The following is a 25,069-nucleotide window of genomic DNA, read 5'->3' on the forward strand; positions in this document are numbered from 1 at the left end:
AGGCCATTTTGAAGGAGGGAAGGCAGGGAGACCTGACAATCATTGAAAATATCAACATAGCATGGAATGAGGTCTCAGGCCTGTGTCACATTGGACGCTGGAGGACTGAGCTTATGTGTTGCATTGGTTATCTTCCATATATTCTAAATGGTATATGTGAATAGTTTAAGTAATCTGTAGGTAGTTGTATCGGGACAGTCATGGAGAAGTAGTTGTCTAAGGGGGTACGGTCTAGTCAGAGTAGAATAAGCAATCCTAAATCTTGCAAAAGTCTGTTTAAGTAATGTAAAATACTGTAGTGTAATGGAATATGTTTGGGAAGAACTTCGAAGAGGTAGAGAAGTTTGAGGAAGATTAGGCTTTTGTGCAAGTTTTTATGGTCAAAAGAAAGGTTATTCCCACGAGGATAACATTTGTTGGATTTGGGTCAACAAAGGGACATAATTGAATTTATAGAGGTCCTTTAGGATCTTAGATATGTGAATCCGTAAAAACTGAGAGTCAGTTTAGTCCAATCAAAGGGAGAGGTGGATTGTGTTTTGACGTCCCTCGAGGCAGGGAGACATTCAGAACTTGTGATTTGGACATATTGATCTTAAATCCAGAAATAAAGCTAAAATCAAGGAACAAGAATTGCAGGTAAGGCAGTGCTGTGTCAGGATTAGTTAGAATGAATAATTGATCATCTGTGAAAGCAGCTACTTTATGCTCCTTGCCATCATACTGTATAGCCCTGACTCTTGGGCTTGAACGTATCTTTTGTAGAAGTGTTCTCATAGTAAAAACTAAAAGGAGAGGGATAAGGGACATCCCTGTCTCGTTCTGTTATTAATGGGGAAGGGAGTCGAAAAAGGTAATATTAACCGATATTCGTCAGTGAGCTATACATGGAAAAAATAACAGTTATGGACTGATCAGGCATATCATTTCTTTGTAATGTAAACTTTATAAATGACCAACTGACCAGATTGAATGGTTTTTCTGCAACTGCGCTAAGGTCCACTGCTGGGATTCTTTCTGACTGAGCATAATGCACAGTGCGCCCTCTACACAGGCCGACAATTGAAACGATCATCACTAACGAGCGTTATTAGTAATGCTCATTAGCGATGATCTTGTGGTGTAAATACACACGCTCATTCATCGGGTAATTGTATCTTTTGTGCAAAACAAAAGATCATCCTTCCCATTGGCAGATGGTGCTGAGTAAACATGATCTGCTGCCGGGAAACAACGAGACAGTATGGGGAGGAGTGGTGGCATTAGAAATCGCTCCTCCCCATACTCTGGAGGAGATTGGTGCATGTAAATGCACCAGTCTCCTCCACTAGCAATCAGAAGATTGTCGGGAAGGAACGTGTTTAAGTTGTGAAGATACCAAGCTCGCAAATGTCTTCAGATCAGAGTGGAGCAGTGAAACTGGGTGATAGTTCCCACACAGGGAGGGTCATGAACCTCCTTTTGAAGAATATAAATATTGGCTGCCTGGGTTTGGGGGGGTAGGGGTTTCCTCCTATACTAAATTAAATAATTATGTCAATTAGGAGAGTAAAATCTTCTGGGAGATGCAGGTGCTTTATAGTCACATGCAACGAGTTGCTGTCCACCCACAAAAAGTGAAGAGACCAGAGCTGCAGAGAGGTGAGTAAGCAGGCTAAAAAAGGTGAAAATTACCCTAGAGCACAGTTTTTTACATTGACATAGGTAAAATAATGGTGTGCATTACTAAATATATTTTTATTTTAATCTGTGGCATAACCTTTCACAGTTAGTGAAACATAAGGTCAAAAACTTTGAAATTAGTACTAATTCTGATTAAAGGGGTTCTGCAGTTTTTTTAAACTGATGATCTATCCTCTAGATAGATTATCAGCATCTGATCGGCGTGGTCCGACACCCGGGACCCCTGCCGATCAGCTGTTTGAGAAGGCAGTGGAGCTGGCAGTAGTGCTGCAGCCTTTTCGCTGTTTACTGAGGCCCAGTGACGTCAATACTCGTATCTATGGCCTTGGCGGGGCTAAGATCCATTCAAGTGAACAGAGCTTAGCCCCACCCAGGCCATTGATACTAGTCATGACATCACTGGGCCTGCAGTAAACAGCGAGAAGGCTGCAGTACTACTGCCAGTGCCGCTGCCTTCTCAAACAGCTGATCGGCAGGGGTCCCGGGTGTCGGACCCCCGCCGATCAGATGCTGATGATTTATTACTAAAGCATCATTCATTCCATAGTGCTCTATAGGGCTGTAAATATGATAAGGGGTATACATACATAACACAGATAATTGCACTAAGCATAAACAAGACGAGTTACAGACTGGTACAGAAGGAGAGAGGACCCTGGCCGTGAGGGCTTACAATCTACATGGTATGGGAGAAGAAAACAGGTTTTTAGGTTTCTTTTGAAGGATTCCACTGTAGGTGAGAGTCTGATATGTTGGGGTAGCGAGTTCCAGAGTGTGGGGGATGCACGGGAGGATAGATCATCAGTTTAAAAAAACTGCAGAACCCCTTTAAAGAAGTAAGCTTTTCAATGTGAAAAATACATGGGCAATATATTGATTTGTGTAAAAAAAAAAAAAATAATCACAAATTTAAAAAACATTTTTTATGCCATATTTCACAAATATACAAAAGTTGGTGTGGTTTAGCAGGAAGAGGTGTTGCCTATAACGTTCAGACAGAAAAACTAAAGGCAGAAAATGGCACAAATCTTGGCATATATCTACGCCAGGCTCGGATTGGCCCACAGGGGAATAGGTAGGCCCCTAAGTCTCCCGCCCCCTGCACAAGTGGCACATAACACAATAGACTTACTGCACTACATACATATATTCACCCAGCCTATGTTCATATAAAAAACTTGACAGATTATTAAAGAAATTACCCAGTTTATTATTATAGATGCGATCAGATAGCCAAGATGACTTCTAGATATAGAGTAAAGCTAGTCAGTATCCTCTTTACCGCAGGACCTACCTTCTCAAATTTGCTGCAGGGACCCACATATTCAATCATCTGGTAGCATCTTGCCGCTGTGTGAGCAGGTAATATTTGAATGTATGGTAAAAATACATTTTACTGGTGGGCCCGAGGCACCCCAGTCCGACACTGATCTATGCTCATTCATAGTGGATTTTAGGAAAATCCAAAATGCACCAAATTTATTAACAGGTGTGTGTCTTTTAATGAATTTGATGCATATCACTCCAACAATCTTTTTTTAAGCTTGATGGATGAAACGGCAGAACTAATAATTGTGGAAAACGGCCTGCAGATAGTTTTTGACATCTAAATCACCAATGCTTCCTTGAGAAGCAGACTTTAAATGCAGCAGCATTTACTCTAAATGAAGTTAATGGAGAACCACGTCAGTGAGTTTCTGATTGAACAAACTTCATAGCGGGAACTACAAGATATAATTATCTGGAGCAGGGTTCTTGAAAGAAATCTTTGTTAATATTTGCACAAAAACAGCTTGGGTTTTATTGTGGGTAATTTGGTGGAAATCTGCATGGTTTTTCAGTCTGATGCTGTCTGTCAGAGACGGTAAAACTGTAGTTAGATTAAGTTTTTTCTTTAGTCAGACATCATATATTTAGATTATTCTTTAAAGGGAATCTGTAATCACGATCTTGGACTATTATCTGCAGAAATACATGAGTAGTCCAGATTGCCATTTCCTTACTATATACTATCCGTCGATGCCCTGTTGCTCTAAAATATATAGTCTGGACTGCTGTGCTAACATAATGGAGAGCACTCATGTACTCATGTCATAGGGGGGCGCAGCTTTAAACGGGGTAGGGGGGCAGTAAGAGAATAAAAAATAGTGACCTGGACTCCTTATCTGCAGTACTAACTCATGTATTACAGCAGATAAATAGTCCAATATTGTGGTGACAGATTATCTCAGTATAATATAGTTGTTCAGGCAAAATCGACATTTTAAAGAGGTTGTCTCACTTCAGCAAATAGCATTTACTGTATCATGTAGACAATGTTAATACAAGACACTTACTAATGTATTGTGAATGTCCATATTGCCTCCTTTGCTGGCTCAATTGGCCACCACTGCATCACAGATACAAGGTGGCCAGGACAGGAGCTGCTGCGCATGATTGACGCACTCCCACAGTCCCAGCCACCTGAGAGTCTGGCGCTTTTTACTATAGTGCACAAGCATGGCCACTAGGGCTAAAACGATTAATCGACTGAACCGAGTAAGTCGACACAAAAAATGTCCTCGATGTGACCACGGAGCGGGAGTGAAGCGCTTGCTATTACTCACTTTTTGAAAAATGGACGTTAAAAACAGTACCATTCAATTGTATGGGGGCTGTTAGTCAGTGAAAATGGACAAGATAGAACATGTTCTATTTTTTGCCGTTCATTATTCATTGACTTGCTAAAAACTGCTGTTTGAATAATCCCATGGACTACCATTGTTCTTAAAACAGACGTGTGAATGCTGTAACACGTCCATTTTTCACTGTCGTGTGAATGTAGCCTAAGGGCTGTTTCACACGAGCGGATGCCGTGCGTGTCACCTGCTGCGTGAAAGACGGCCAAGCCCCGCACTGGACAGCAGAGGCACGGAGCATTAACATGATTAATAATGCTTTGTGCCTCTCTGTGATCTTTTTACTACAAAATCACAGTGAGATAAAGTTGTCACCGTGATTTTGTAGTAAAAAGATCACAGAGAGGCACAAAGCATTATCAATCATGTTAATGCTCCTTGTCTCGTCTGTCCAGTGCAGGGCTTGGCTGTCCTTCTCGCAGCGGATGACACGCATGGCGTCCGCTCGTGTGAAGCAGCCCTTAGGGTGCCTGCACACAATGTGGATTACATGTGGTTTTTCTGTGTGTATTTTCATTATTTCCGTGCGGAATGTTTTGAGACATACAGTACATTGTAATTTTAGTCAGTGTAACTGGATACCATGACTTTACGGAAAACTAGTAACTGATTCCTAACCTGATGTGACCTCAACCTGAAGAACCAGTGTATAATATTGTAAAATCTTCATTGTTACATATATTTCTATGGTTGTTAAGTGAAGACCATGCTTCTGCTATTTCTGGAATGACTATCATATACATATCGTTACATGATTTATTCGATAAGCAAATTATATTGAGGGTGTGGCATCCCAGGAATAATTACACTTCTCTCCCTTATACAGTGAGGAAGCCCTTTTGGCAACGCATTTTGAATCAGTTGATGACCTTCTTTCATCCTTTGGTCCAGTTCGAGATTGCTCATTCAGTAATGGTGGCTGTTCCCGTAATTTCAAGTGTGTTTCAGAGCGTAAAGTTGATTCTACAGGATGTGTGGTGAGTCAGATTTTACATTTGTTATCTATTTCTATTGTATCCTAAAAAGTGTACCAATATTTTTTTTCTGGGTGTTTTACCTAGAAAAAAAAAAATTGTTTGCTAATCCCTAACACTCGCAACGTACATTACTAGCTAATGGCACATTCCTCCTTTGTGGTCCCTCATAATGTATGTTTGTGTTTGCAATGAGGAGCCACAGGGGATCAGTCCTACGTAGTATATTGGCACCATATGCATGATATGAAAGGGAATACACTTTTCTCAGGTGGGCATACCTCTCACAGAAGCTATTTCTCTTTAAGGGGAAGGAAGCTTGGCAATTTTTCATAAATTAGGTCAGAACAACGTTAAAGAACTTGCACATTCAAGTAAACTACAGGATGCCCTGGATAGAGCAGAGTTCTGTAGACGGATGGCAAGAATGGAAGTGAGGGCAACATCAGTCAAGAAGCAGCATTGAAGGGGTATGTCCACCTGCTGAAGTGAGACAACCCCTTTAAGGTTCTCTAGTAGCAGGATCTGAAAATTTACTCTATTCCATCAAGCAGCTCAGCCATATGTTCTTTATCTCTGATCTTATAAATACTCATTATAGCTGAATTCTTATCTTACTGATAAGAATGTGGCTTAAATAAGTGTTTATGACCTTTTAGTAGTTTAGAGATAAAGTATATTAGATGACCGGCACAACCTGAAAGTAAAAAGTACGATTTACACAGCTGGAAAAACAGTTAACAGAATGTCTCAATATGTTTAATAAAGACCAATTAAAAAAATAATTTTCAGCCTAAAATGAGTAAAATGCAATCACACAAAATTTTCCCTGAAGGTATACATAGCCTTTGAGGGAAAGAACTGCTTGGTGCTTATGGGGTTGCCAAGAATGTGCAAAGTTGTCATCAAAACAAAAATGGGGTTATGTTAAATAATTCTAAAATATAAACCATATTTTGGTTTGTTTAACATTTTTCTGTTTACTACTTACTTCCATAAGTGTTTCTTCATAATTTTCATGTCTTTAATATAAATCTACAATGTAAAAAAATAAAATATATATATAATGAAAAGGTGTGTCTAGACTTTCAATTAGTTGACTGGTACTGTGTAGAACTGCTGCTGGCAGTTCCCTTTGCTCGAAGGGAGACAAGTCCAACTCCCGCTGCTTACAGTAGCATGAGCAACATGTAGCCTGGCATTGTCCTGTTGAAAAACGGCTCATAGGACACTTTGGGAAAAATGGCCATGCTGCTAGTTCCACAACAAAATCCAGGCTATGCCAAGCTGTTAGTGTATCTGAAATAAATACTTTAGGGGTCCGGCTACATTATGACACTCAACACCATAATCACGGTAGTAAGACTGATGTCATGTTCCCTTGTGCAAGTCTCTTCACTGGGTTGTGGTCTCCAGACCAATCTCTGGGTATCATTGCATCTGATACAAAAGCAGGACTCCTCGCTGAAGAGTATAAACCCCCATTCCAGCCTCCATTGCCATTTTGCTGTACACCATGATAGGGAGTTGTGACATGAGGTCAATTAAACACCAGTAGCTGGACATCTGGCTTGTAGCCCAATCTCATGCAAAAACCTTTGGCTGGTTTGTGGAGACACTGTTTGTCACCCTAGGCTTGGGATATGATATCCAATTTCACTTGCTGTGCAGAATGGATGACTATGTTTTACCCCACAGACTCTCCTTCTACCGGCAGAGGAAGGTGGCCACAGGGCTTCATAATCTTGTGCATGATATTGCGAGTATCAATACATGTGCAGAGGATATGCCCACCAATCTGCATCAACAAATTAACATGAGCTGCTAAAGTAGTTTTAACTGATCACCGATTCTTTTGTATATCATCTGCGCATTAGCTGAAACTTGCAGTAACTACTGCACATGCACGAGATTATGAAGCTGCACGGCCATGCTAATCTGTCTACACAGTGGGGAATTGGCTGCAGAGTCACAGTCTCTCACAGATGAGCAAATCGATTTGTACAAATCAATTTGCTGATCCTTAGTATATATATATATATATATATATATATATATATATACACAGCTGTTCAACATTGTTATGCTGATTCTTCATCATCATTGATTGTTCCAAGGTTTTTACCTTTCTTTTGTGCACTAAACACCATTTCAGCTGACAAGTTATGAGGGGTTCTGTGATTTCTGATATTTATATGATTTGCAAGATCTCTTGGGAAAGTCTACGTGTTATACCTCAATTAAAAATAACCCAAATGATTCATGAATGTTATTGAAAATCAACAAAAAAATTACAAATTAGGTAGATGTAGATGCTACACATATTTCCCCAAGGATAGTATTAAAATATGAGGCAGACATTGCTATTACTGCCTGAGGCAGCTCTTTTGCTCCTGTCCAACATAACTCAATAGACTGAGAAACCATAGTGGATGTTAAGCGACTGCATTAATAATAGAGTATCTACTTTCTGTTATTTTAGCTGTACACAGATGACCACGTGATCTACACACCAAGAGGATCTTTGAACTCATTGAAATCATTATTGAGTTGCCATAATAATGATAATGGGGAGTAAACTAAATAATGTAATATAAAAAGACAAAAAAATATGCAAACAGTCATAAGGATAAAAGTGATGGGATGGAACAAATGATAAAAGATTGACCGCAGAATAATTTATTAAACATTAAATTTATAGATATGCTATTTCCTGCTGACTGTAAGGCCTCAGGCCGTGCCTGTATTGTGGTCCACAATATATGGGCACCGGCCCACGGATGAGGACCCATTCACTTGAATGGGTCCTCAATCTGGAAGATACGGTGCGGAGGCACAGAGCGGAAGATCATAGAAGCACTACGGAGTGCTTACTTGGCATTTCGATCTCTGGCTCTGCAACACAAAAAATTTGAACATGCTCTATTTTTCTGTGGTGCGGATGGATCGCAGACCCATTGAAGTTGAATAGCACTGCATCCATCAGCACTGGCCACACGGACTGAGTTTGTGCATTGGGGACCGCAATGTGGGGTCCCCAATGCACGGCACATGTGGCACACATTCGTGTTCATGAGCTCCTATAGTCAGTATTGCCTCAAGACTGTATTAAAAAACACAATACATGACAGATCAAGAAAAGATTGGCATTCATCTTTCTTCTTACCAGGACAGGTGGATTGATCCAGGAGTTTGTTGCCAAGTAAAGAATCTAGAGTCGTACATAATACAGTTAAAACCAGAAGTTTACATACACTAAATAAAAAGACATGTATGGATATTTTTCTCAATATCTGACATGAAATCGGAATAAACCTTTCCTGTTTTTGGTCAATTAGGATTACCATAATTATTATTATTTGCCAAATGCAAAGATAATGAGAGAGAAAATGTTTTAAGGCATTTAAACTACTTTCTGCAATGTCATAGGTTCACCTACACTAAGATTACTATGCCTTTAAACAATTCTGGACTGCCCATATGATGATGTCATGTGTTCAGAAGCTTCTGTTGGGTTTGTTGGCAACATCTGAGTTAATTAGAGACACACCTGTGGATGTATTTAAGTGCACACCTGAAACACACTGCTTCTTTGTGTAGCATCATGGGAAAGTCTAAAGAATTCAGCCAAGATATCAGGAAGATAATTGAGGACTTGTACAAGTCTGTCTCAACCTTGGATGCAATTTCAAGATACCTGAAGGTGTCTAATTCATCTGTACAAACAATTATATGCAAGTACAAACAAGATGAGAATGTCCAGCCATCATACCACTCAGGAAGGAAATGGGTTCTGTGTCCTAGAAATTAATGTGCTTTGGTCCGAAATGTGCATACCAACCCAAGAACAAAAGCAAAAGACCTTGTGAAGATGATGGCAGAAGCTGGTAAGATTGTGTCAATATCCACAGTGAAATGAGTACTGTATCAACATGGGCTGAAAGGCCACTCTGCCAGGAAGAAGCCATTACTCCGAAAGAAACATAAAAAAGACAGATTAATGTTTGCAAATGCACACAGGAACAAAGACCTACATTTTTGGAGACCTGTCCTGTGGTCCGACGAAACTAAAATTGAACTTTTTAGCCATAATCACCATCGTTAAGTTTGGAGGAAAAAGAGAGAAACTTGGAAGCCCAAGAACACCATCCCAACTGTGAAACACGAGGGTGGAAGCATCATGTTGTGGGGTTGTTTTGCTTTAGGAGGGACTGGTGCACGTCACAAAATAGATGGAATCATGAGAAAAGAAGATTATGTGTAAATACTGAAGCAACATCTCAAGACATCATCCAGGAAGTTAAAGCTTGGGCGGAAACGGGTCTTCCAAATGGACAATGACCCGAAGCATACTGCCAAACTGGTTACAAAGTGGCTTCAGTATAACAAAGTCAATGTTTTGGAGTGGCCATCACAAAGCCCTGATCTCAATCCTATTGAAAATGTATGGGCAAAGATCAAAAGGCAGGTGCAAGCAAGGCGACTGTAAAGGGGGAATATTAATCACCAATATTATGCAAATATCAATGATTAATATTCATAAATAGGAGGAGCCGTCTATTGATGACTCCGCCTATTTATACCTTTATATAACAATAACACAATACTTTCGCTATGCTTTACACTGATCGCTACACTAGCTGCATGCGCCTTACTCACTACCGCTAACAAGTACACACTACACAAAGGGTACAAATATAACGGTATTTATTACTTACAATACACTACGCACGCAATACACTAACAATACAGCACTAAATATACAATCTTAAACTACACTACACGTTCCCAAATTCCACCCATAAACTAACTAGACAATTCACACATACAAGTATATGCACAGCCCACCCACCTGGTTCTATACTATCCCTATGGGGTACGACGAGGGTCAACGGTGGTCTTACAGGGGTGTAAGCAGACCACAAACTGTAATAGGGGTGAGGTATCTAGGGGTGAGCACAACAGGGTTAATCATGGATACCACAATATAAGGGTTAATCCCAGCAAGGGTAACAGGGACTCTAACAAGGACTGGGGTAACCACCGGGGGTTAATCAGGGGTGGTAGGCACAGTAAGGGTAACAGGGCCGGGACTAGGGTTGTAGGCACAGAAGGGTTAATCAGGGGTGGTAGGAAAACAAGGGTAATAGGGTTACAATGATATAGGGCAGGGTGGATAGGAGGGTGCGTTGGTGGTATAGGGTAGAGAGAAGGGTGTATAGGATAGGGTTAATAAGGTTCGTTGGTGGTATAAGGGGGGGCGATACTTATGGTCTCTTGCTCGTTGCCTAGGGGATGCTCGTCGTCCTGGGGACGATCCATCAGGGAGGGTGGGTGGCCGGCTCTCTTCTCCCTCAGTGCAGGGCCTGCCGGAGATGACGTCACCGCGCCTGCCCGCACGTCCCTGCACGCGCGCCGCAGGGCCGCGTGCACTTGCTGACAGGCGGGAGATCCTTTGATCTCCCGCCTGTAGCTCTCGGCATTCCGGACATCACAATGGTAATTGCGATGCCGGAATGCACATAATAGAGGGAGCGGAGGTATCTCCTCTCTCTCTATTATGCTTAATTATCTCCAGCAGGGCTGAAGATAATTAGAACAAAAGGATTCAAATTCTTTAGAATTTGAATCCTTTGAGTTCACCAGAATGACCGGACCTTGTCCGGTCATCCTGGCGCCTTCACCCAGATTACATCAATGTGAATGCTTGGGGCACATTCACATTGATGCATCTGGGTCCATGTAGGGGGGGATTTATATGATATGGGGCTATATGTGATAAGGGGGCATTATATGATTCAGGGGGCATATATAAGGGGGCATTATATGGGGCATATATATATATTTAGGGATTTTGCCACTAATGTAAAGCCGAAAATAATTGTCAAGCAAACGCTCACCAGGCAGATAGGTACTTCTCGCAAATATCTCATAAACATGCACACTCAACTTGATTGAGCGTGCTTTTTAATTTTAATTGAGAGAGGGCAACACGTCTTTACCAGCCAACTTAGCCATCTCCCATGAAAACAAAGTATTGGACATATTGAAAACCAATCTGACATTACTTCTTGCCCCCATTTGGCATTGGAGGAAAATCGAAAGACATCGATACAAAAAGATTGCTGAATGAGCCTGCCAAAATCATCGAGTTCGGCCATGATTTGTCTGGCACCTTAAATAATACTGTATTGCTAGGATATGCTAACACTGATCAATGGAGCTCCGATGCTTTACTAAAGGGCCCTTTACACGGGCCAATTCTCGGTCAGATGATTAATAGGAACGCATGTTAGTGATTATCTGGTGTAAAAGTGCAGCCAAATAATTGCATCATTCATGCAGTCACAAAAATCGTTGCTTGTCGGCAGCAGATCGCGCTGTCTAAACAACATCTGCTGCCGGCACACAGTGATTCTGTATGGGGGCGAGTGATTTAATTAGTCATCGCTCCTCCCCATACTGCGGAGGAGCATGTAAATGCAGCTGTCTCCTTCACTGACGGCACCATTGAGGTATTAAATGAAGTATTCAATGAAATTATATCATTAGCTTTTATAGTGGTTTTGTTAAATGTTTTGGAAGTTTTTATTGAAGGGGTTGTCTGTTAAATAAAAACTCGGGCAGTCCCTGTAAATAGTCTAAAATAACAACAGAATTGATATGCACTCCTTTTCTCCCCTGCTTCTTCCCGTGCTGAGCTCCTCCCCGCTGCTGATGTCATCTTCCTGGCTGCAGCAGTGATGCAACATGCACACAGGTTACCATGCAGCCAAGCACTGGCCTCAGCAGAAAACGGATGTGACAGCTGCAGCCAGAAAAACAAACAGCAGAACGTAGTGCAGGAAAAAAGCAAGGGAGGAAAGGTGTGACCATTTACAGGACTGCACAATTTTTTTATTTACCTTGGACAACCTCTTTGTGTAGGGCTCTAACTGATTATATTCAGGGTTGGTAAGCTGTAATGTGAGGTTGTACATGCTGTACATGCCAGTCACTCATCAATCTGTAAAAATAACAATTGTATAAGCTTCCTTAATATTGTCTCTTTAGTATTAATGTAGACACTTTTGTGTTAACATCTACAGTACATTAAGTCTCATTGAGAACATAGATATTTCTTAGCTTAATGTGATTTTGTACATTGTGTACAGGGTTTTCCAGGATCCTCCTATTGAGCACCTTTACTTAAAGGTGTCATGTCAGTAAGTGGCATTTATCATGTAGAGAAAGTTAATATAGGGCACTTACTAATGTATTGTGATTGTCCATATTGCTTCATTTTTCTATTGCATTGTACACGCTCGTTTCCATAGTTATGACCAAACTGCAATCCAGCAGAGGTGGCCGTGCTTGCACACTATAGGAATAAGTGTCGGCCTCTCTGGTGGCTGTGGCCACAGTAGCTCACATAGGCTGGTGCTTTTGTCTATACTGTGCAAGCATGGTCACCGCTGATGGATTGCTGGGTGGTCATAACCATGGAAATGAGCAGTGTACAATGTGATGGAAAAATGAATCAAGCCAGCAAAGGGGGCGATATGGACAATCACTATACATTAGAAAGTGGCTTGTAAGAACTTTCTCTACTTATTAAATGCTATTTGCTGAAGCGATACACCCCCTTTAACCTGTTTCGGACACATGACGTACCGGTACGGCATGATGTCCCAGTACTTAAGTACACATGACGTACCGGTACGTCATGTGTAGTTCCGATCACCGTCGCCCAGCAGGCGGTGATCGGAACAAGGTGCCTGCTCAAATAATTGAGCAGGCACCCGGGGACAATGCGCGGGGGGGGTCCTGTTCCCAATTCAGACCTGCGGTTTGTGGCTTATACAGGTTGCGGCGGTGCCAACGGGTCCCCGTGCGGCTGTAGGGGGGACCCGATGGCATGGAAGGCAGTGCGATGCCTTCCTTAGGCATCAGCGCTTACTTCGGGTGACGAACCTGTGAGATCCATCCCCCAGGATCTCAGAGGCCGGAAGCTGTATGAGTAATACACACTGTATTACTCATACAGCTAATGCATTCCAATACAGAAGTATTGGAATGCATTGTAAAGGGGATTAGACCCCCAAAAGTTGAAGTCCCAAAGTGGGACAAAAAATAAAGTGAAAAAAAAGTTGAAAAAATAAACTTCCCCTCCAAAAATTAAAAGTTTCAAGTATAAATAAACCAAAACCTAATTTTCCCCAAATAAAGTAAAAAAAAATGGTCAAAATTAGGGGGGAAAAAAGTATCCATATTAGGTATCGCCGTGTCCATATCAACCGGCTCTATAAACATATCACATGACCTAACCCCTCAGGTTAACACCGTAAAAAAAAAGAAAAAACTGTGCTAAATAAACCATTTTTTTGTCACCTTACATCACAAAAAGTACAACAGCAAGCAATCAAAAATGCATTTGCCCACCAAAATAGTACCAATCTAACCGTCACCTCATCCCGCAAAAAATGAGCCCCTACCTAAGACAATCGCCCAAAAAATAAAAAAACTATGGCTCGGAATGTGGAGACACTAAAACATAATTTTTTTTTGTTTTAAAGGGCTTCTGTCACCCCCAAAACTCATTTTTCATTTTTGGGCATATTAAAATCCTTATTGGGTGACTATTCCCTATATAGGGCTCCTACCTTGTTCTGTGGCTTCGTTTCACAAAAAATTAATCTTTTAAAATATGCAAATCACTTCACTACCAGCAAGTAGGGCGCCTCCTCCCGCTGATTGACAGGGCCAGGGAGCGCTCTCCTCCTCCGGCTGGCCCTGTCTGCAATTCAAATCCCGCGCCTGCACCTCATTCGGCGCAGGTGCTCTGAGAGAAGGACGCTCACTTCCTCAGTGCGCCTGCGCCAATAACGTCACCTCTAAACCCGAAAGAGAAGACGTCATCGGCGCAGGCGCACTGAGGAAGTGCTGAGGAAGCGAGCGTCCTTCTCTCAGAGCACCTGCGCTGAATGAGGTGCGGGCGCGAGATTTGAATTGCAGACAGGGCCAGTCGGAGGAGGAGAGCGCTCCCTGACCCTGTCAATCAGCAGGAGGAGGGGGCGTTTTTTTGAAAGGAGGATGCGGCGGCTACCAGCAAGTAGACGCCCTACTTGCTGGTAGTGAAGTCATTTGCATATTTTAAAAGATCGATTTTTAGTGAAACCAAGCCACAGAACAAGGTAAGAGCCCTATATAGGGAATAGTCATCCAATAAGGATTTTAATATGCCCAAAAATGAAAAATGAGTTTTGGGGGGTGACAGAAGTCCTTTAAAAAAGCTGTTATTGTGTAAAACGTACATAAATAAATAAAAAGTATACATATTAGGTATCACCGCGTCCGTATCGACCGGCCCTATAAAAATATCACATGACCTAACCCCTCAGATGAACACCGTAAAAAATGTAAAATAAAAACTGTGCTAAATAAACCATTTTTTGTCACCTTACATCACAAAAAGTGTAATAGCAAGCGATCAAAAAGTCACACGCACCCCAAAATAGTGCCAATAAAACCGTTATCTCATCCCGCAAAAATCATACCCTACGCAAGATAATCGCCCAAAAACTGAAAAAATTATGGCTCTCAGACTATGGAAAGACTAAAACATGTTTTTTTTTTCTTCAAAAATGAAATCATTGTGTAAAACTTACATAAATAAAATAAAAAGTATACATATTAGGTATCGTCTCGTCTGTGACAACCTGGTCTAGAAAAATATTACATGATCTAACCTGTCAGAAGAAAGCTATTCTTGTTATCTTGCCTCACAAAAAGTGTAATATAAAGCAACCAAAAATCATATGTACCGTAAACTAGTACCAAAAAAACTTCCATCTATCCCGTAGTATCTAAAATGGGATCACTTTTTGGGAGTTTCTACTCTAGGGGTGGATCAGGGGGGCTTCAAATGGGACATGGTGTAAAAAAAACGTCCAGCAAAATCTGCCTTCCAAAAACCATATGGCATTCCTTTCCTTCTGCGCCCTGCCGTGTGCCCGTACAGCAGTTTACGACCACATATGGGGTGTTTCTGTAAACTACAGAATCAGGGCCATAAATATTCAGTTTTGTTTGGCTGTTATTCCTTGCTTTGTTACTGGAAAAAATGGATTAAAATTGAAATTTGGCAAAAAATTTAAATTCTGAAATTTAGTCTCCATTTGCCAATAACTCTTGTGGAACACCTAAAGGGTTAACGACGTTTGTAAAATCAGTTTTGAATACCTTGAGGGGTGTAGTTTCTTAGATGGGGTACATTTATTAAGTTTCTACTCTAGGGGTGCATCAGGGGGGCTTCAAATGGGACATGATGTAAAAAAAAAACAGTCCAGCAAAATCTGCCTTCCAAAAACCATATGGCATTCCTTTCCTTCTACGCCCTGCCGTGTGCCCGTACAGTAGTTTACGACCACATATGGGGTGTTTCTGTAAACTACAGAATCTGGGCAATAAATATTGAGTTGTGTTTGTCTGTTAACCCTTGCTTTGTAAAAGTAAAAAGAATATTAAAAAGGAAAATCTGCCCAAAAAAGTGAAATTCTGAAATTGGATCTCTATTTTCCATAAATTTTTGTGGAACACCTAAAAGGTTAACGACATTTGTAAAATCAGTTTTGAATACCTTGAGGGGTGTATATTGTCCTACACTCTCTGTCAACAGCAGCATGAGTGTCTTGTCATGTCTCGCCCTATGCTCAGCTCACAGAAAAACTGTGATTACCGCGCGGATGAGGGTTTTATAGGGCTCTGCTTAGCTGTGACCTGCTGATTGGCTGGTTGCACAGCATTATGGGTGATCTGGCTTGTCTCCTTTACACTTACTTTCACTTTCTAACATGTGCAGCCGACATTTTATTAAAACTGATCCGTTACCACAAAGCACGAGGAAATTCGGATTTGTTTATAATCAGTTTTCCTAAACTTCAGACCGAATTCCACTTCGGTTGTTTCACTTCGCTCAACACTTGTTAATATAATTAATAGATATATTTCATTTTGGACATAATCAAATAAGTTGTCCAGAAGGTATAAATTAGGCTACTTTCACACTAGAGTTTTTTGCGGATCAGTCATAGATCTGCAAAAACGCTTCCATTCCAATAATACAACCGCATGCATCTGTCATGAACAGATCCGGTTGCATTATGTCTTATATAGCCATGACGGATCCGTCATGAACACCATTAAAAGGCCTCATGCACACGACCGTTGTGTGCATCCGTGGCCGTTGTGCCGTTTTCAGTTTTTTTTTGCGGACCCATTGACTTTCAATGGGTCAGTGGAAAAATCGGAAAATGCACCGTTTGCAGCCGCATCCGTGATCCATGTTTCCTGTCCTATTTTTTTCACGGCCAATGGTTCACGGACCCATTCAAGTCAATGGGTCCTTGAAAAAACACGGATGCACACAAGATTGTCATCCGTGTCCGCGATCCGTGTCCGTTTTTTCCTATCATTTCAATGGCAAACTTGACTTAGATTTTTTTTTCATTTTTCATGTCCGTGGATCCTCCAAAAATCAAGGAAGACCCACGGACGAAAAAACGGTCACGGATCACGGACCTACGGACCCCGTTTTTTTGCGGACCTTAAAAAAAAAACGGTTGTGTGCATGAGGCCAAAGTCAATGGGAAGGGACCCTTTTTCTATTGTGTCACCACATCGTGGACAGAAAAAACGCTGGCCAGCCTGGATGTGGAGTCCCTTTACAGCTCCATCCCGCATGACCTGGGCTGTAAAGCGGTACTCACCTTTCTCCAGCATAGAGGTCAGCATCTCAAACGACACAATCTGTTTGTGATGGAGCTGCTGGAATTTGTTTTGACACACAATGTGTTCATCTTTGATCCCCAGATCTTCCACCAGATCAGGGGTGTGGCAATGGGGAGCCCATGTGCCCCCACTTTTGCCAACCTTTACCCCTCTTGTACAGTAGCGCTCTGTCCGCGCACCCTCCAGCTGGCACAGCTCTCCGTGCGCTTTTGCTGTCAGTGGGGTACGGCACTCAGGCTCACCTCTGATTGGTAAACCGCACGGAAGCCACGACTGGAGGGCGGGATGTCGGCCCTTTAAATTTTGGCTTCTAAAAAGTAGCAAGAAGCTCAAAAAGTTGCCATCTTAAAAATATGGCATGCACCACAATCTGTCACTTTTTTTATTCCACTATTGTGCTATAATGGCATAAGCATTTATACATCTCCCTTAATATGTGTTCAATGCATATAAAAGTATCATACAGTTTTGGAAATTACATTTTTTTAACCAAGAAAACAAATTGTCGCACACAATAAGTATTCCAACTGAATTGACTTCTATTGTGGAGAATGACCATTTTAATTCGAGCTGGTACAAAAAAATGACGCATTAACATTGACCATACACCAAAATGTGACAGCACAATGATCATTTACACCGTGTTACTCCTCTGTCTCCTAGTGTCCTGGAGGATTAAAGCCAATGAAGGACGGAAGCGGCTGCTATGATTACACCAAAGGAATCGACTGTTCGGATGGATCCAATGGAGGTTGTGAGCAACTTTGTTTACAACAGATGATATCTCTCCAAAATGATCCCAACGAGAGTGCTATTTACATGTTCTGTGGGTGAGTAAAGAACAACTTGGGCATGTGATAGCTGCAGTCCAAAATACTGAAACGTAAAGTATTCCTCTGGACTGCAGCTGTAGCTCTATAGTTATCCAGTACATATTGATGACCGATCCTTAGGGGGGGGTCTTACACAGGAACAGACCAAACGATATGATTTTGTCATGGGGACTCCAATCGGAGAACAAAGGGGGCCCCCTGCCTCTGTTTAACTGCTCAAATCAATAATGATCATGACATTTGAGAGGTTAAATTAACGGGATCAGAGTTACCTCTGATCCCAGTCATAGTGGTCCAGTGTGTATTACACAGCCAACATCCATCACAGATGGAGCAGGATCGTCTTGCAACTTACTGACATACTATTAGGCTACTTTCACACTCGCGTTTGGCGCGGATGTGTCATGGATCTGCACAAACGCATCCGTTCAGAATGGATCCGTTTGTATTATCTTAAACACAGCCAAGACGGATCCGTCTTGAACACCATTGAAAGTCAATGGAGGACGGATCAGTTTTCTGTTGTGCCAGATTGTGTCATAGAAAACTCAGACGGCTCAGTTTTGTCAGACGGACACCAAAACGCTGTGTTCGCCTCCAAAGCGGAATGGAGACTGATCGGAGGCAAACTGATGCATTCTGAGCGGATCTTTTTCCATTCAGAATGCATTACGGCAAAACTGATCCGTTATGGACCGCTTGTGAGAGCCCTGAACGGATCTCGCAAACGGAAAGCCAAAACGCCAGTGTGAAAGTTGCCTAACATTAGAGGTCATAGAGAATAGAATTAAAAAGAATTAACTCAAATGTTCAAGTTAATTCTATTGAATTGGTAATTAGTAATTGTTTGCCTTATCTTTCAATATAGCTGTGTGGATGAATACCGACTCGCAGCAGATGGCAGATCTTGTATAATGGTGATGGATCTTTGTGACGGTTCTAAGTGTCTGCGTCCGGGAGGTCACCTGAATGACACATTGTTTGGAGAGATGCTTCATGGCTTTGACAACAAGACTCAGAGAGTGAATCAGGGTCAAGTTTTCCAGATGAGTTTTAGGTGAGACCAAATATATATAAAGATGCAGAATTTGATTTTCCCTTTTTTCTACCAGGAACTAAATAACATGTCTGAGATTTTCCATTTTTACCTCATGTCAATCATGTAGAGATTCAAAACTATTTTTACACATAAAATAGCCTAACAACTAAGGCTACTTTCACACTCTCCGTCATGGATCTGCACAAACGCATCCGTTCAGATAATACAACCGCATGCATCCGTTCAGCACGGATCTGTTTGTATTATGTTTAACATAGCCAAAACGGATCCGTCTTGAACACCATGGAAATTCAATGGGGGGCGGATCCGTTTTCTATTGTGCCATATTCTGTCAGTGAAAACGGATCCGTCCCCATTGACTTACATTGTGTGCCAGGACGGATCCGTTTGGCTCAGATGGAAACCAGCGTTTTGGTGTCCCCCTCCAGAGCGGAATGGAGACGGAACGGAGCCAAACTGATGCATTCTGAGCGGATCCTTTTCCATTCAGAATGCATTATGGCAGAACTGATCCATTTTGGACCGCTTGTGAGATCCCTGAACGGATCTCACAAACGGAAACCAAAACGTCAGTGTGAAAGTAGCTTAATCATAGAGTGGGTTTCATGTTTCTAGAAAAATGTGTGAATTGGAAGCAGAGTAATGGCTGGTTGCTGAATGTTTTTGTAGTTTTGTTAAATAAGATCCAATAAAACCACTGTTAGGACTTGGGGAGGAGGAAGACCAAAATTCCACTTCATGTTCTGCAGCAGCCTAGACGAAAATGGAAGGCTCAATTTCCCCAATATACGATGTTAGAACCTAGCTGCTCTGCCCAGATACATAACAGATTGGCTTCAGTCCACAGCTTATCACTCTGATTTGTCCCTACAGCAATTATTTCTCCCTAATGTTTCTCTGCCTAATCTGCTGCATATGCCATATATACCCCTCTGCCATGAGAAGCTAGATCTAACCCTCTACTATTGACAACCCGGCTGGCACGGCACAATATACGCACCCTCAAATCACTCAACCCCCTGTACTCCACCTCCTTTACTCTGACACTGAACCTCCAATTCCAACAGGGAACCCTACACCAAATATTTCGAGATTGGAAAAGAAAAGGTAGAGCTTCAATAGCATCATTGTTCCATTTTACACAAAACACTTCTGAGCTACTAGATAAATTCCCCGGTATTAGCTTTCCTTTTTTCTCATATTCTCCAGTTTTCTAGCTATGCCAGGGAAATATTATACCAAGTAACAACCCAATAATGGACCTCCCAATTTAAATCTCTTACATTAGAGTCCAGCTGCCGCTGAGCCACTATTACATGCACATACAAATTCCTTCATACCCCCATTTATTATTATGAGTCCAACCTCTCCATCACTAAATGGCCCTTGGATGACCCTAGTCTCACATGCTCCCTGACAGGCCAATCTGTTGAACAATCCTTTCATTTCTTCCCGACCTCTAGATATGTGGAAATGCTCCTAAAATTAATCCATAGGGCATACATTACCCCATAGAAGTTATAAAATGGGTATCTTCCTTACTTTCGTTTCTTTTAAATGTGGTATTCTTGAAGCAAACACATCCCTTTACATGGCAATGCTCACGCGTACAATGGTTCTGGGTTGAAGTTCACAAATTTACCACCCAACACCTAAACCTAAAATGGGCTATATAGTTAAAACGCAACACAATATACCCATATACCCAAAAAGTCTGGAAGCAACCTCTCTCTCCCTCATTTAGTCTTTTCTCTGAGAAGCTATACTTTATTATGAAGATGGACTGGATAGAGGCGACCCAGAAAGGAAGGAAGGTTATTTCTTTCTTTATAGTAAGGGGTAAATACATTTCCTCCAGAGACTTGCTCTAAACTACCCTCATGCTTTTCCTTGACTATATGGTACCAGAATTGTAGATTGAGTAATGATCCCCCAATTTCTGTCTCTTTAACCTCTCACTTCAAAGTCCTGATATTTTTGATGCATTCTTATTCTTCCATCGGCCAAAGTGGGCTTCGTGCCTGCAGATAGTGGGCACGCTGAGATCAGACTGGGCTGCAGAATAATCTGAGCCCTCTGAGACCACCCTGATACTGATTAGATGGAGGGGGATACAGGGAGAGGGGCCACTGTTCAGTTACCTGGCTTTGTTTGGAACTTTTATTTTTTTATGCTGACATACTATCGCTGTCCTGCCTCCCGGGGACTCTATATACATGCCGAGATGAGTCCGGTGGTCAGGGTAGTGAGAAGGTTTCAAACAGATCCAAGATCTGTATATCATCTACACATGTTTAGCAAACCTTTCAGGATTGACAGGACTCTGTGTTTCATACTGTAACTTGCAGTAATGCATTCCTTGGGGACAGAGATATTTTACTTTAATGAATGACTCTTGAAATGTCTAATGCTGCGCCTGTTACTGATCACAGGCTATGTTACAACGGATTTCTGATTGGCTATTGCTTATATTATTGTAATTTGAAAATGTTAATAAAAACACTGTTAGGTGAAGCGAATAGCATTGATCATTTTGTGACACTAGCACCAGTCAAGGCGTGGGTTATATTAGGCCATAAGTGTACTGTCAATTCTTGAAATTGCTGTGTTCGAAGCAGGAAAATGGGCAAGTTTAAGAATCTGAACTTTGACAACTACCAAATTGTGATTTCTACATAACTGGGTCAGAGCATCTCGAAAACAGCAGGTCTTCTGGTATGCACTCGTCAGTGCTTAGTAAAAACTGTCTAAACAAAGGGAACCGTTGACAAGGTCATGGGCACCCAAAGCTCATTGACACAGATGGGGAGCAAAGCTTAAGCCATTCAGTTCAATCCTTCAGAAGAGCTACTTTAGCAGAAAATAACGAAAAGTTAAAGGGAATCTGTCAGCAGTTTTCTGCTGCTAGGTTCTAACAGCTCCAGTAAATGCCAATGAGTCCCCATATTCATGGATCTCCCCACCCACCTGCCTCTGATTGACAGTTTTTTTTTCCATGTGAATCAGCAGCAGATGGGGACTTGATTGGCATGCACTCGGGCTGTTCAATACAAGATTTTGGCAAAATAGCTGAGTCAGTTAAAGAAAATGACCCAACCTAGAAAGTAACCCAACCTAGAAAGGGACCCAACCTAGAAAGGAACCCAACCTAGAAAGTAACCCAACCTAGAAAGGGACCCAACCTAGAAAGGGACCCAACCTAGAAAGGGACCCAACCTAGAAAGTAACCCAACCTAGAAAGGGACCCAACCTAGAAAGTAACCCAACCTAAAAAGGGACCCAACCTAGAAAGGGACCCAACATAGAAAGTAACCCAACCTAGAAAGTGATCCAACCTAGAAATTAGGCAGGTGGTTTTACTGTGGTGGCTGATCAGTGTATATTCATTTTATGTTTAGCCTGTTAAGGAGAACATGGTGTAAATATATGGTCCATGGTCTTGACCGTAGACTACACACGGTTGTTATTGTATGGCGTGACATCAAATCTCCTGCTTCTGCTACCTAGCCTGAGGTTGCAGAAGAAAGAAGTTTATAAACACTACTGTCTTCTCAATAGCAGTCTACATAGATCTCAAGAAGCAAGGTGTAGCTGGGAGGAGCCTTCCTACCCCCAGCTGGGTCTTGGCAGTGAGATGTTTTCCTCAAAAATTTGGGCTATTATGGATTCCACTGTGACCAGTCATCTTTAATGGTATCTTGGAGGATATATTAAATAAAAGATCCATATAAAAATAGTAAATAAATAAACGAATATCTGTAAAAACAGGTAACGTAAAACATGCACACATTGCTCATGCCCTGATAAAGCAAAAAAAAAAAAAAACACTGTGTTACAAATAATGATGCTACAATTGTTTCTGTAGCTCAACACACAAAAAGCAGGACACCCCACAATCTACAGTAATAAGTAAATAGTTTAGATGCTGATTATGAATCTGACATTTTCTGCAGTTTCTACCTGCTTGTATTTCCTCACTATGCCCCTGCAGACTTGCTGGGCGCTGCATGCAGATACAAGGACTCCTAAGCTCTCTCACACAATGCAATGTGTAGGACTCCTAGGACTCCTTCATCACCATAGAGTGCATAGACCATTTGTCTTTTACTGATTACTAAGAGGGGAATCTGAGGTGACAGAATTAGGGTTTGTGGCAGGTATTACAGTTATCTCTTAACCACAGGATATGGAATAACTAACTGATTGTTATGGGTCTGACTAATGGGACCCAAACCAGTCATGGTGGAGCTGCTCCATTCTTTCTCTACAACACTGCTGGAGATAGCTGTTCTTGGCTGTCTCTGCCAGTCCCATAAAGAATGAATGGAGCAATGGGGCACATGGTCAACCTGTTGCTTCATCAGGACAAGGAAGGGGACCCCTGTTCATGGAATCAGTGGAAACCTCAGCAATCAGACCCCCATGATCAGTTAGTTATAATTTCAATACTTGACTCAACCACCAAGTGCACAAAAACACTATGACATGACGGGTCAGTTAGGATGAAACATACTGGTCAATAATTGATAATTGATTTTAATGTATGGACATTTTAGAGATTGCTCATTGTATGTCTCCTTTACGTTGTGTTTTACACATTTGGAAATATTGCAGTGGCGTAGCGTGGGTTGCCAGCACCCGGGGCAAGCCAACTATTGCACCCCCCAACCTGTGAACATGCCCCTTTTACAGATAATGTACTAGATGTCACTTGCAGTCCTATGTAACACCACAGATAACGCGGTGATAACTCTCTGAGTACAGATAATGTAGTAGATGGGTGTGAGGCCCCAGAATTCCAAACACACACAGTGTGGCCTGAAGTCTGGGGCCAGGCTGCAGCAGTGTGGGACAAATTCTATACCCCCCTCATCCCTACCATGAAACAAATATTTGGATGGACATGGAAATATACAGTAGACTACAGCACCATACCTCTTACATCCAGTGACATCTCCTGTGATGTAGACTCTTTCCTCAATATCTTCATTCAGAGATAAGACCACCATGATACCTTCTTTCAGCCATGCGTCGTCACTGCAGTTTCAGATAACACATTTTTAGATTCCTCTCTTTACTATCATCCTCTCCCTCCTGGTGCCTCAAAACTGTCATCCTGTTGCTACCTCCAATACTGTGCTTGTGCCATACAGATAGTCCCCCATAATATTATAGCCTCCCTGTATTATTATTAGAATACCCCCCTCTGTAGTAGTAGTATTATTATTATTATAACCCCCTAATATAATAATAATAATGATAATAATGACCCCCCCAGCATTATTATTATTATGGCCCCTTTGTATTATAATGACCCCCTCTGTATTATTATTTTTATGGCCCCCTGTGTATTATTTTTATTATTATGGCCCCCTTGTTATTATTATAATGGAGCCCATTCTTTCTATATATAATTGCCACCTTTGTATCCTTTCTCTTCTATAGTATTTATAATGCTCCCCCACCACCATAGTGCCCCCAGTACGGCCTGCCTTACTTTAAAAAAATTAATAAATACTCACCTCTCTACTTCACGCCATCACTGCTTGTGGCCTGTGATTGGGCGTCCTGGCGCAGGTGGTCACGAACACATCACTGTGCCCTCCTGTGCTGCGTCATTACGTCATCCCACGAGACCTGATGCAGGAGGTCGCGGTGAGGTAATCGTGATCTCCTGTGCCGTTTTATTGCCTCATAGGCTTCAGGCCTGAAGCCTATGAGGCAGTACAAAGGGGACGGGAGCCACTGATCTACTGTAGATTTTGCAATGTAAAGGCTCTGCAGTTTGCACTGAAATCTGTAAACTAGGTTTTGATTTGTGTGTTTGATATTTGTGGATTTTTTAAAGTAACCACCTAACATTTCACATCACACTAAGGAAGTCATATGTAACGTGTCTGATGTGGATTTACCTTACAGTTTAGAATACAACATTTCAGTTCCATCTCCGATCCTGTTTTTAAATCATCATGAAATAACCAGTTCCAACTGTTTGTCCTCAGTGCAGCATGAAAACAGGGTGTGATATCATCAGCATTTATATTACACGTTGAGTATGGGTCTTGCAGGTGT

At 41.7% G+C, this 25,069-nt stretch overlaps 1 protein-coding gene across 1 annotated transcript in view; it reads left to right on the forward strand.

Moving 5' to 3' along the window:
• Positions 1–25,069, forward strand: part of ASTN2 (astrotactin 2) — an 859,422-nt gene that overhangs the window by 563,134 nt on the left and 271,219 nt on the right. Inside the window, exons 10-12 of the mRNA XM_044306147.1 lie at positions 5,188–5,338; positions 17,768–17,934; positions 18,806–18,994. Coding sequence (XP_044162082.1) covers positions 5,188–5,338; positions 17,768–17,934; positions 18,806–18,994 — 507 coding nt within the window. The remainder of the gene's footprint in view (positions 1–5,187; positions 5,339–17,767; positions 17,935–18,805; positions 18,995–25,069) is intronic.

Source organism: Bufo gargarizans, chromosome 9 (genome assembly GCF_014858855.1).
Source record: "Bufo gargarizans isolate SCDJY-AF-19 chromosome 9, ASM1485885v1, whole genome shotgun sequence".
Lineage (NCBI taxonomy): Eukaryota > Metazoa > Chordata > Amphibia > Anura > Bufonidae > Bufo > Bufo gargarizans.